The sequence below is a fragment of the Chlamydotis macqueenii genome, chromosome 4, assembly GCF_036417535.1.
Source record: "Chlamydotis macqueenii isolate bChlMac1 chromosome 4, bChlMac1.mat, whole genome shotgun sequence".
NCBI classification, from domain to species: domain Eukaryota; kingdom Metazoa; phylum Chordata; class Aves; order Otidiformes; family Otididae; genus Chlamydotis; species Chlamydotis macqueenii.
Window position 1 is genome coordinate 62486699 of NC_141559.1, and position 13521 is coordinate 62500219.

The 13521-nt window shown below is 34.7% G+C and overlaps 1 protein-coding gene across 1 annotated transcript in view; it reads right to left on the minus strand.

Annotated features, from left to right (window-relative positions):
* The window catches only part of PCDH7 (protocadherin 7), a 300985-nt gene that overhangs the window by 153203 nt on the left and 134261 nt on the right, over positions 1 to 13521 (minus strand). The window contains exon 2 of the mRNA XM_086747707.1: positions 7020 to 7212. Coding sequence (XP_086603833.1) covers positions 7020 to 7212 — 193 coding nt within the window. The remainder of the gene's footprint in view (positions 1 to 7019; positions 7213 to 13521) is intronic.

Here is a 13521-nt window from a genome sequence, read left to right on the forward strand (position 1 = left end):
TGCAGTCTGCATTAGTGGGAGGAAGCCTGAGCTAGCAGCTGGCACAGAGGACTTGGACAAAAGCCTAACTCCTCTAAGTCAATAGCAAAACTCTCATCAACTTGATTGCAAACTGCAAGTTGGTGTCCAAATTACTTTTTGAGGAGTAAGCAGTGTTTGGATCAATTACCAAATAAAAGATCAATTCATAGCACGACATTGGACATACCACTTCACCTTCCAACGGTTTAGTTGAGGCAGGTTATGTAAGTGCAACTGTCTAGATCTCATGAGTATTTGCAGTAAGAACTGACTCACCAAGTTATGCACGTCTGCCCACCCACATGCACATATAAACCTTTCCCTCACTGCGTCATCCTAACAGATATAACTGCAGGAATGGTTCTTTAAGAATCCACAGTCTTTCTCCATTTTCAAATTACTGATTAAAACCTGATGGAATGTAAATATGGATTTCATTTTTTAACAGTAATGAAAGATAAGTTTTAGTAAATGGCAGTTCAAGTTTTCTGATAGCAATATACTGCTTTTAAGAGTGGTGAACAAATATTGCTGTATTTATCTTGTTTTTAAGAGTGGGATACTGAAATCAGGACTGGAGGAAGCAATTTTGTAATATAGGTTTAAAAAAAAGAGCCATATGCTATTCTTCATGAAGCACAAAGAGAACTAGAGCAACTATGATGGGAAAGCAACAGACAGAGAACAGTAAGAGAAATAACAATGCTATTCAGGAAATTAGAAAAATGCTGAATGATTTGTTAGCTTTGCTATCAATATGTTGAGCTGGATTTCCAATACAGAAATACGTATTTCTTCTTTGATTCCAGCAGATGCAAGCATACATTCTCTGAGCAGCCAAAATCCTGATCAAGCTGAAAACAATTCACAGCGATACTCAGGTGTACTTCATGAATAGATAGCATACAGAAGTTGTTGGTATTTCCCTGGACAGTCTTGGAAAATAAAAAGGTAAGGAAAGAGGACATAAACAATATTCTATTCTAGTAGCTTCAGTGAGAGTTATTTCTGCTTGTGGTTGGCCTATATTTGGTCCTTTGCTTTGCATAATGCATTCGAATTACAATGTAAACATAGAATAGTAGGTAAGATACAATAAACCTTAGTGCAATGAGATGCAATGCAATGCACAACTTAAAATAATTGCTCATCCTTCTGTCATATGTTACTAACCCATTAAAGTAAAAATATATGTAAAAATATATATCAGCACCAGGAATTTGTAACAAAATCAAAATACACTCCCCTCTTTTCTATTGTAAGTATACATTTATAACACCTCAAAATGCAAATAACTTTTAAAAAAACAAATAACATACATATAATTTTGAAACTTACAGTACTACCATGCACATAAGTTAGCAAACCACATATTCGTCTGCTGAATAAGCTCACAGATACATGGGGTAAGGTCATCTAAAGGAACATGGAAAAAGATTAAAAAGGAAAAAAGTTGAAGGAGGAAAACAGACAGTGTTCTTCCCAGACAGGTTCATTGCCTTACATAAGACTGCTCTAGTATAACAGGGATCCCTGCACAGTTTGTCTTCTGTCTTAGAAACTGGGGGTTTTTTTCCCTCTTACAAAATTTCTTTTTATGGATCTTACTAGAATACTCCATTCTTAAAACAAACTGGCTTAAGATGTAATCTATCACTGAATATGTGTTCCAAAACACTACCCATACATGTTGCTCTTTCTACACAATATAAAGTTCATTGTGTGCCTAATTATAAGTTAGTATTTATCAGAAACAAGGATAAGAATTTTTATGTATGTGTATTACATAATAATTAGTGCAACACTTTCTGGTATCTTAGGTTCATGCATGCAGGGTAATATTTAAGAAAAAGTAGATATAGCAGCACTGAAAGAAGAAACAAACAAACAAACAAAAAAAGAACTGTTAGCATGTAGTCACTACATCAAAAATCTTTACTGACTCAGCCTCTCAGATGGAGTACTTACATTAACATTTTCAGGACAGAGTTTAAAAACAAAATTATTCACATGCAATTTTAGGACCTGAAATCAAGTGAACAGAACATCTGAAAATGGGTACTGCACAAGTACAATAATTCTATGGAATAAGTCGATGAATGTTTGGTTTTCAATGATTACAACTAGGAAATTTAAGACTTCAGGAACATTAATCTGTGTTATTTGCACTGCAAAAAGCTAAAGGGAAATGGATTCTGTAAACATGGACTGTAAACTAATGGATTCTTTTTTTCATTTTACTAACACTTTGGTCTAGGGAAGAGACTAATACGCTATCTTACAAGTAAAAGTGAGACAGTGTTCTTACAGATAAAATTAATTACATTTATTAATTGTCAAAATTTCATTCACATTTTCAAGTCATCATCTCACATGCCATGAGCCTCTTCTCTATATTGACAGTGGAACTTTGACACTTATGGTCTAAATCTGAAATTGTAATTGAGAACACAGCGTATTATCAGACTATATGAACTGAGATAATGCACTTCTCTTCCTTGCCTTTTAGTTTTTCGTGTGTCAGCAAGAGTGATATTTATATACTGATTTCTTTGTGGAAGCCAAGTAACTGAATCACAAAAATTCTAAGCTCCTTTTCAAGCTCTGCCTCTTACTTCCTCTGTGACTTCAGACTTGTCAGTTAATCTTTCTTTACTCCATTTCCCCCTGTAAAAATGGAAGTTGTAAACAGTTCTCTTATTTTCCTTCTTTCACAGAGATGACTGCTGCTGTCCAACCTTTACATATTTGATACTGAAACATGGGCTATCTTAAAATACTGTGCTGCAGACTAAAGCTATGTTCATGTAGGAATACCTGAGCTAGCATTAATGCAGGTATATCGAGTGTGCCAAATAGCCTAAATATGACTGCATGGAAACAAATCTCCAGGGAAGAACATGTGAGCCAAAATCTACAGTGCTGCAGTTTCACCACTACAGGTACTCTAGCTAAATTAAACAAAAATTAAAACTGATTACACCACTACATATATAAATAAATAGTAAGAATACAGAAATTTGAAAAGAATTGAATATAAAGAAATATTTCTAAGAAGGCTGCAAGAAACATGGGAGAGACCTGACAGAACCAGGTGAACGGACATGAAAAAGAACAATGAAAAGCTCTGCTTAGAGATTGTATGTGTAATTAAAAACATAGAAATTAATATGAAAAGGCTGTATTGTCCATTCCTCAAATGGGGAGAATACATCTCCAGCTATCCTTACATACATTGGAAGAAATAGATTTTAATGGAAAGAAAAAAGATAATGGGAGCATGATGATCAAAGATGGAAAAACTTAGCAATATATATAGCTCAGAGGAAAGGCAAACTATAAGAAAACATAATAATCCACAGTAACTAAAAAGTAAAATGGAATGCTTCTATGTTCTTTCTCATCATGATAAAAAGGAACAGTCACTAAAACTGTTAACTAAGAGAAAAAAAGTAAATAAAAGTAAAACATTTTTTATAGCCTTCAGAAGAACTTCCTGTTGAAAGGTATCCTTCAGGCCAGTACCTTGAAGAGGGTTAATAACTTGTGATAAATTAGTTTCTTTTTTTTCTTTATTATTATTATTGTTATTATTATTAAGAAAACACAATTTAAAGCACATGCTGACGATTAACTGTTAGAGTCAGGAGGACAGGTAGTTCTGGAAGTATCTGCCACAGGGTGTTTTTTTTTAACTTTCCTCTGAGGTATGTGGCACTGTCAAAAACAGAATGCTATGACTAAAAGACCGGGAAACTAATTTACCACGGTAATGTCTTTACCCTTGACAAACAAATACGAATGTAATAAAAATGTTCTAAAGAAAATTATTGTGCAATTTACATTAAGATGGTGCCATTCTAACAGTAAAATTAGAGAAGGCGGCTGCACATATGAGCAGAATTTCCTTGTAAGGAAAGCTCCAAGGGCAGGAGATAAATTAACTCAGAAGTTACTTCTGTTTCTGCAGATTTTGCTAATTAACAGGATCTTTGCATACTGAATTTTCACAGTCAATCTGCTAACATTTCTTTTTTTCTTCTCCCTTTTTTTTTTTTCTTCTGCATCTGACACCACAGCTAATCATCAGAACAAAACTTCAATCTACATCTGACAGTCATGTAGGCTGGTACGTAATTTAGTAATGTACAGCATATTCTAAGAAAACCAACCCCCTTACTCTTTTTTTTTTTTCTGTCCAGCATTTTATTTCTTGCTTGAGAAAACAGAAAGAGGCCTCTTGCCAGTAAACAGAAAGCTGAGTTTCCGATTTACTTCGACTGTGGATTCAACCTTTAACATTTGCTCTAACTATAAAAATTACTTATTTTCCTTTGTCATCTTAGCTTGCAAAAAAAAAGTATCAAATGCATCAGAGGGTTTAGAATACTGTGCTGAAAATTATCATTTCAAACTGTAAAATGAAAGGAAATGCAAAGCAATTAGTTATAAGTGCATTGTTTCATATCAACTGAAATTAAATTGTAAATATTTGAAGTAAAACAATTAATAACTAAGATAGCTTCCAAAGTGCTGTTTCCATGGAAAATCTGCATGAAAATCCAGTATAAATTCTGACTAAAACTTAACCAAGCTAAAAACTGTGACAAACGAACACTTGACTTATTTCAATTCTAATTCTATTTCTGTCAGAATGATGCATTAATACTGAAGATTACCTTATCAGAATTTGAACAATACAGTTGTGCTTAAAATAGTTAAAACACAAGTGGACTTAAGAGTCAGATCACAGAAAACTCTCACTCAAATGTCAGATATTACCTATATGAAGAACAAAAGTACATTCCATCTTGTTCTGTCATTATTTATAGATTAATGTTAACAAAAATTTCTGGAGGCAGATGACATGCCATTGTTGAAATCTTGTTTTTAAAATGTGACAGCAATATCCAAAACTCTGTAGAGTATAATTTTCATCACAACGTCACCCACCTTTCAAAGGTCTCAGTTCAGGGTTCTATAAAGGAGGACAAACTCCTGATTACTATATGTAAGTCCTGCCATGTGGTTTTTTTTTCCCATGGTATTTTTGTTTTCATTCACTTATTCATGAAATAATGTATTTGTCTAGCTCTATGATTCTATCTATATGATACTATTTTTAGAACTGAGTCCAACAAATTCATCCTACCAAACATAAATTGTTGTCTTTAAAAAAAAAATCAAGCAATAATAATGTCTAAAATACTTTAATTATTAGAATGCAATGCCAGTTTTCTCATCAACACAAAAACTTAAAAAAAACTGGTTTGCTGTAATTTTTGACACTGCTCAAGTGCTCTTCATTTTCAATTACACTTCAGTAAGTGTGGTTATTTTTACTGACTATCAAATATATTAAATATTGTATTCAGTTGTAGATTTACAGTTTTCCCAATATGGTTCAGGCATTCTGCATGTTAGCATACTTTCTGAACTCAGAATTTAATGTCTAGCAGTTTACTACACTGCTATATGTTCAGGATAGTCAGCAAATTTTTTAGTTTCATTACCTTAACTATTGGTATGAAATCTCACTACAAAAAAGACAATAAAATAATCATCCCAGTTTAGGTACAAAGTCTAGAAAGTTTTTTTCTGACATTTTTCTAGTAATATCAGTATCACATTCTCCCTTACTACACACCCAGAAAAATTAAATGTAAAGAGACATATTCATACAAATAACCAAGAAGAATATGTTGACACACACTTAAACACATATATAAGATAAGATATCTTCATTTTAGATGGATAATACCATCTTCCTTTTTGGTCAATTAGTCATTTACTGTTGGGATAGTCATTAAAAGAACATGTAAACTTCTGTAGCCTTTCTTCAGTCATACATACTAGATTTGGCAATATCTTACCATGGAGATTAATATATTTTTATTGAGTCAACATGTCTATCTTAGGAAAGAAAAAAACCAAAGAACAATTATCCAGTGCTGTAATATCCGAAAAACTAAAACATGCACTTAGCCAAACTAATTCATTCATTCTATAACAGAAAATATACCACCCTTCTTGCATATACCCACCAAATCAATTGGATTAGCAAACCCATTATTTCATTGGTTATCAAAAAACTGTACACTTTGACATACAATATTTTTTTTTATGGGCAAATTAAAAGACAGTGAAGTCAGTGTCTGACTTCATAAAATTTTAGATGAAGGCCAGTAAGTGGAGAAAAGTAAAACATGCAGATTTTATGAAACACATATCAAATTGAAAATATTTTTTAAATTCTAAATAGTTTTAGACAGAAAAAGAAACCTGAAAACCTGAGATTCAAATTAAGTTTCTTTTGTAATAGCTGGAGAATTACTATAGAATAAATAAGGATTTAGTACTTTTGCCTTCTACATAAATAGACCCTGAATTTAAATTAAATGTTCTAAAAGTATCGTACAAAATAAAGTGTGAAGAAAAAGAAAGTAACATTCTTCTTTCCTAAATAATGAAGAATGGACTTGACAGTGTTATTTTGAAAATAGTCTATATAACATTTTTGGGGAAAAGGGAATTACCTACAGTGGGCTATTTAAAACCTACTTTCTTTTGATTATGTTGTACATGTTGCATTCTGGGAAATTTTCTAACTAGCTGCTGAACCAAAAATGTAAGGAAAAGAGAATATGTCCTTTATGTTCTTTTATCTAAAATGAAAAGTAAGGAATTTAATTCAATTACCATCTCCCGAGTCCTCTACTGGTATTTCTTCCAATATTTTAACTGCTTCTGCAGTATAGTTTTAAAAGCATGTAAAGAAAAGAAAGTGCTGGGTTTATTACTAGTGTTATGATCCATTATTTTGTATATCTGCATTTTAACAAAATTTAAAACAAAATAATTACAGTTTTAGCTATTTAATATATTTATTTATGGTTTTGGACTAACCTTTCAGAAGTCTACTTAGTATCACTTGCTAGTGAGATTATATGTGTGAATGTTGTGTTTGCCCCTACCATTTTCCATATGCTCTGCCTCACCAACACTGCCATCCGGCGTAGTCCTTTCGTAGTTGTCCTCTGGGAGTGGAAGGGCACCCAGTCTTGGCCCTGATGAACTCTTACTGCTTGGTGTTTCTGACTCCTCCAGACCGCTGTCATAGCAACTCTGCAATGACCCTTGATGCGGGTCCTGAGGCTGACTCACAACAGAAAACGTCACTCTACGAAATGGCTGCAAGAGAAAAGATTCTGAATGTCACTGAAGAGTTCGGTCTTTGAACAACTGATTCTCAAAACATGACTTAAGTAAACTAATATTTTAACATTTATCAAATAAACAATTTTTTCTAAATTAAACAAACAGCAAGTACAGTCCTTTAATGGCCACTGGACAGAGTATTTGTGGATTTTTATTGTGATACATGGTCCAGAACCTTCCCACAGTTTTGCATAGCCTACTTTCAAATGGCTGCGTGAGCTAAGAAAACTATCTTACAATTACTCATAAATGCTGCACAATTCCTCTTTTGTTTAATAGTAATAATTTGAACAGAGTTTATATCAGACTGCATAAAGGTACTTGACGGTGTGTGCGTCTGTATGTGTAAGACTGTGTGGGTGGGTATAAATGCTCACCTGTAAACTATACTGTGGGTATTAACAACATAACAGCACACCCATAAGCCTTTTTTAAAATAACTTCCTGTGGTTTTGAAAGCTAGTTGACATAAGAAAGGATCAAAAAAAAAAAGAAGGGGAGGGCAAGGAAATGGTTCAGTCTCTTAGCTTCTTTGCCATAAAACTCAGTGCCTGAAGACAGGGTGTGTTGCCAGCTGACTTAATAAAGCTTTTAAAGTACTGCGAGCACAGCTGACACCACATGTTTCCACTGGGACTATACAAACATAGATTGTTCGAGATTTGTATTCATTCAAAATGACAGATATTACTGTTGCTCTGGAAGCTTGCATGCTGATTCCTGGCACCAGTGAGCATCCCAGGAAGTGGGAGAGTTGATCCTTCACATTTCAGAGGACACTAAGGGCAGGGAGGATTTTCAGTAAGAAGCTAGGGGATTCTCCTACGATTTGAACTACACTCAAGCAGTAATGACACAGTTCAAATAATTTAATGATATGTTTGAAATAATTTACTGTTCACAATACTAGAAAACCACAAAGAAATATCTGATGTTCTAGAAAGCACCATCAAAACCAAAAACCAATAGATCTGTTTTATAAGACACTATGCAGACTTTCCCATGTTTAAAATGTGGGGTCTAAGAGTGCTGTTCACCTTTGGATTCAGATGTCTTTCAAGCCCTATGTTAGAACGAGACACAGGCACACATCACTCTCACTGGCACCTCTGGTCATTATAGGGTAGAAACACGTATGCAGGCTCAAAGGGAAGGAACAGCAACTATAACCACTTGCACAAGCCCTGAAGAATAGAAGTCCACGTGAGGTTTACAGGTACAGGAGTGGGTGGAGTTTCAGATATAATTTTTAATTTTTTTTTTTGAGGATACAAAGTTCGGAAGATATAAAGATATTAAATGCTGATGATAAATAGGTTGGACTACAGATATAACACTGTGTCTTCCTGGCACAAATAGATCAAAAGTTATAAATCGTAGTGTTGCTAGAAATATGAGAAAATTCTAAGACAGGAGTCATGGTATTCTCATGGTGAGTTGTTGACCTTTCAAAGTTTCTTCTAGTCTTCAGTTGCAGAGTGCTTTTTTATCAGTTTAATTTAGAGCTTTGTTTCTTATCAAATGCAAGGAGAATAGAGAGCAAAATAAAAGAATGGAGAGCACAAATAATGCACATTAAAAGAGCACATTAAAATAGTTAGAGCTGCTGCTCCTTTCACTAATGCGGAAATAGTAGAAAGCATAGAGGAGGATTGGAACTGCTATGTTAAAACCCTCTATCTACAATACACGATTTTAATATCTTTTCCCTATAGATGCTCAGTAAGATCTTTCCCTTCCAGGAGTATTCAGAAGGGATCTCTTTGTTGAACTGCACAGGAATTCTAAAAGCTTTCCTACTGGTTCTGAATCATGCAGGAAGGATAAAGGCCTTTTGCAGTAGTCTGTCCTGCAAAACGTCTGCATCGTTTTTATTATCTTTTTGTATTGAAATAATAGCATCTGTATTATTTATTGGTAATTTACATACATATTCTTTCCCGGAGAGAAATAACAAAATTAATGTAAAGAAAGGTAAAGTGTCTTTATCCAAACTATGGATTTTGGTTTTAGATGTGAGCAACTGATTTTCTTTCATCTTTTTTTTTAATTTATGGAAGCAGTGATTTCCCTTCATGTGCTTTCCACAGATGGACTCCTAAATATATCAAAAGATGTCAAACAAAGACTATATTTTGCATCTTGTAAGTAGGCTCTGTTGTTTCTTTCCAATATGACCATTCTCAGATTTCTCAGGAATACATGCAAGTAGAAGTTAAGGTTTCGCTAGTCTAGTAAATTTTATTATTTTTGTTACACTGACCAAACTCACAGCATCTTTCCATTGTCTTTCCATTGAATTTACATTCATTTCTTCATATTTTTACCATGTCAGGTGACAAGCTACCACTCCTTCGTACTTTAGAAATTAGATATTTTAGTCTGGAAAATATGGATTCACTACGTACAAAGTATGCCAAAGCTGCTAATACAATCTAAATTGTACTTCTACTGTTATTCAGGAAACAGCTCAGGGAACTGCCTAAGGATGTAAGAATTTCTTTTCACTCATGCTTAACTCATTGGTGCAATACTCAGATGAATCCTAAGATCAAGTCTTGCCTCTTATAAGTAGTACTGTTGATAGAACTTTCTGGTGTCTTTCCTGAAGAGCTTGTACTCTAGATGCACGAGTTGTCCCACCACAGGTCAGTAATTTGAATAATGTCGTATTGCTGAGGGCACACACAGAGCTACAGTTCCTCCTGCTTGTTTTCCAGGCTGCATACATTTCTGTACATATGATATCCTTGAGGTGGACCCTCTTTCACTCTGTTTTACTATTATGGAGGTCTTTCTTGTACCCACCACCATGCACTTTTTTCTGCCCATTCCTACCCACCACTTCCTGACTTGACTGTGGGTTGTAACTTCTCTCCGCGGACATTCCTAGTTTAAAGTTCTCCTCACTAGGATGCCCAGCCTCATGGCAAAAATGTTTTTGCCAGCTTTGTCAGGTGGATTCTGTCTCTTTCCAGATATCCTCAATCCTTCAAAAGGGGATCTATGGGTCTAAAAGCAAAATCCCTGTCCTACAGGACCCACCTGCTCCTTCCCAAGTTTGTCACTGTCAGGATTGAGGAGACACCATGAAGACTCATGTGTCCTTCACTCTCTCTCCTTAGAGCCATGTAGTCACTCTTGACACAGTCAGCATCCTCACAGTGCCACTGGTGCCCGTGTGGATGAGGAACAGTAGATACTAGTCCAATGAGTAAACAAGCCTCAGGAGTCTCTGCAAAGCATCCTACATCTGAACACCCGGTACACTGCAAACCTCCTTAAACAGCAGGTCAGATCAGCAGATGGGGCCTCCAACCACCTTAGAAGTGAGTCTCTCACTCTGATGCTTCTTCAGGCAGAGTTTCCACCCTACTGTCTGCTGCCAAGGGACTGACCTTATTCTACAGTTGCAACTGTGCAACTGAAAGAGTTGTCTGTCCTGTGCTGCAAGACATCACAAGCCTACAGTCTTCCCTGTCATATCTTCCCAGTCTTCTCTCTCCAAGAGAGCACATCCTCTGGTTCTTCCTCTTTCTGTGCAGTCAGGGGTTCAGACTGCATGGGTGGTACATGGGTAGATGTATGGGTAAATGTATGCATATTTATACTATACTAGCATGCTAAATAGTATTTAGTGGAAGTAAATATATAAGTTTGGAGTATAAGAAATCTGCTTTTAATTATAATAGCTGGGTATTTAAGGAATATACTAGTTCTTGACGGGAAAATGTATTTTGCCTTAAAGTAAGATCTAGTGTAAATCACATAGCTTACTTTGAAAAGAGATGGTAAAATATATTGCTGTGGAATCACACAGACAAGGAAGAGTAATTTGTACATTCTCCCTCATATTAAATATTTAAGCATACTGCTCAGTATACTTAGTATGTACTAGTAAGTATATATGTAACATGTTTCAGGAAAAAAAAAATTGAACAAATTTTACATGGTATAAATAGGTGCAAAAATTATCAATTTCTGTGGAGTTCTGTGAAGTTCCATTTTAAGAAGTCACCTATTACTGAATACTAATGATATCTAATGGATATATTAAAATGGTTCCTAAACTTCCACGTAAGAATTTATGTTGACCAGAGTTCAAGATTATCACATCATAACTAATCTTATTGACCTCACAAAAACTAGGTTTATAAATCCTTCTTTAGATGAGTACTTAACCTGTGAACTGTTTGATGGACCAAAACATCATGCAATAAAATTCTGTATTCTGTAGCTTAGTTACCACTAAGTTATGGACCACTGATGCAAACTTTGTGAATCTCCCAGAATTTGGATTTACTTAGACCCTGTCCCATTCCTATTTCTGAATACCATAGTATCTCTCAAGGAAAGAATTAGCTGCTAGAGATACTGTGAAAAATTGAGAAAACATGAAAATTAAGGAAGAAATTCCCATAATTTTCCACAGACTACTATGTTTGCCTTCCAGAGGAAACACTAAAATCTACGTTTGAAAGGCCCTATTGACCTGATAGCCATATGACAACCTGACAACTTTCAGACTCTTAAGGAACCACAGGCCACAGTTTAGCAACCACTTTTTAAAAGATGCTAAAGACTTTTGGGTACAGATGGCCTGTGAAGTAGTAAAAGCAATGCCTTGTAATTCAGAGCTAAGCTCAATGGACCCTACCCTTAAAATATTAAGACCTTGCCGCTTATTCAGGTTTCTCCTTGGAAAAATACAGCTCTGCAGCTCTGACCCTGGATAAATGGAGAGTATGACACTCAGAGATACCACAGAATTCAAGGGTGGGATATAAAGCTATACTTCATGGTTACCACACTCCTACATCTTGGTCCTACATTCAAAGTATTCTAAAGACCACTTCGGCATAATCTCTTTGAAAATTCTCAGCAGAGATTTAATCTGAAGAAACAAATATTACTACCTTCTCCCCGGGGTTCTCTTTAAACTTTTTTTAAGGTTTTATTCAATGATTGTGGTGAATCAAATCCACTTACCTTTCTAGATATATCACCTGCCTGGGGTCACTTTGTGGCAAAGACATGCTGCACCGTAAACACTTTGCATCATGAACAGTTATAGCAAGAATAAAGTGATGCAACTTAAAATGGGAATTAAAATAAATTATCAGGTATTCAGAACTTTCTGTTCCCTTTCCCATCGTTTTTTTTTGGAAATCAGTCCCAACTAGATTGCAAGCATAGAACACTTCGTTATCACATCTGCAGTTATCACAAGAATGGCAGTAATGTTATTTAAAACAAGTTTTGGAAAGAACTATGAAAGATTTAGCACAACCTTGTTCCTCTTCTCATATTCTCTTAAAGATATACGTCTTACCTAGATGGCATATAGAGAAGAATACCTGTGACAGATGCAAAGTTGGGCTGTTTTATAGCTAAGGCTGAAAAACCCTAAGAATATCATTATCTATCCTCTAAACTAAAAAAATTAAAAAATTTTTAAAAGTGTCTTTACTAAGTTATTAATAATGAGTTTTTAAACAGATCTGGGTGTTCCTCTTGCATTTTTCCTTGTGCTGTATGGAGCAGGAATTATCAATTATCTGACACAAAACTAACACATATAGTTCCATACAGCCAATTCAGCCCATTCCACAGAATATCAATGAGTATAATAGAATGCTGACAAAATAATTTCTGAAAGAATGATGTGCATGTTAATTGCTATTCTGCAGCGTGTCTTAAAACTTCTACTTCCAGTACAAACATCAGAATCCTGACCTTTACACTGCCTCACTTCTCAGAACTAGATCTTCTCAGGCAAATGTATTGCAAATTTTGAATGCATCATGCCTTGTGGAATAACATCATGGCCTGTGCTTTCTGATAAAAAGAAATAGACCTTGATCATTATATATGTTTGCTACCTACACAGTTAAGGAACACTGTATTTTATTAATTTAATGGATTTTAAGAACAGAAAAAAAAAATTGGATATCTACACTGTAGTTTACTGTCTCCTTTTACATATCATCACTTCTGATATGTAAAACACTGTATACGTTAGGCAGTGTAATCTGGATAAACATAGCAATAGTCAGAACTATCAGTCATAAGGGATACTGAATTTTCATATACTTTGAAAATTGAGGCTAGACTAATGATGGTACCTATTTTTTAAACCCAAAAACCTGAAATCTTAAAGTTGACAAAAACACAAAAGTCTGTCAATTGCTATAAAACGCCTCTGAAAAAAACCTATGTATGTGTGTTACTGTTTATGTAGATCATAGTAGTCCTTTGTTACTGATAATAATTTTTAAATTA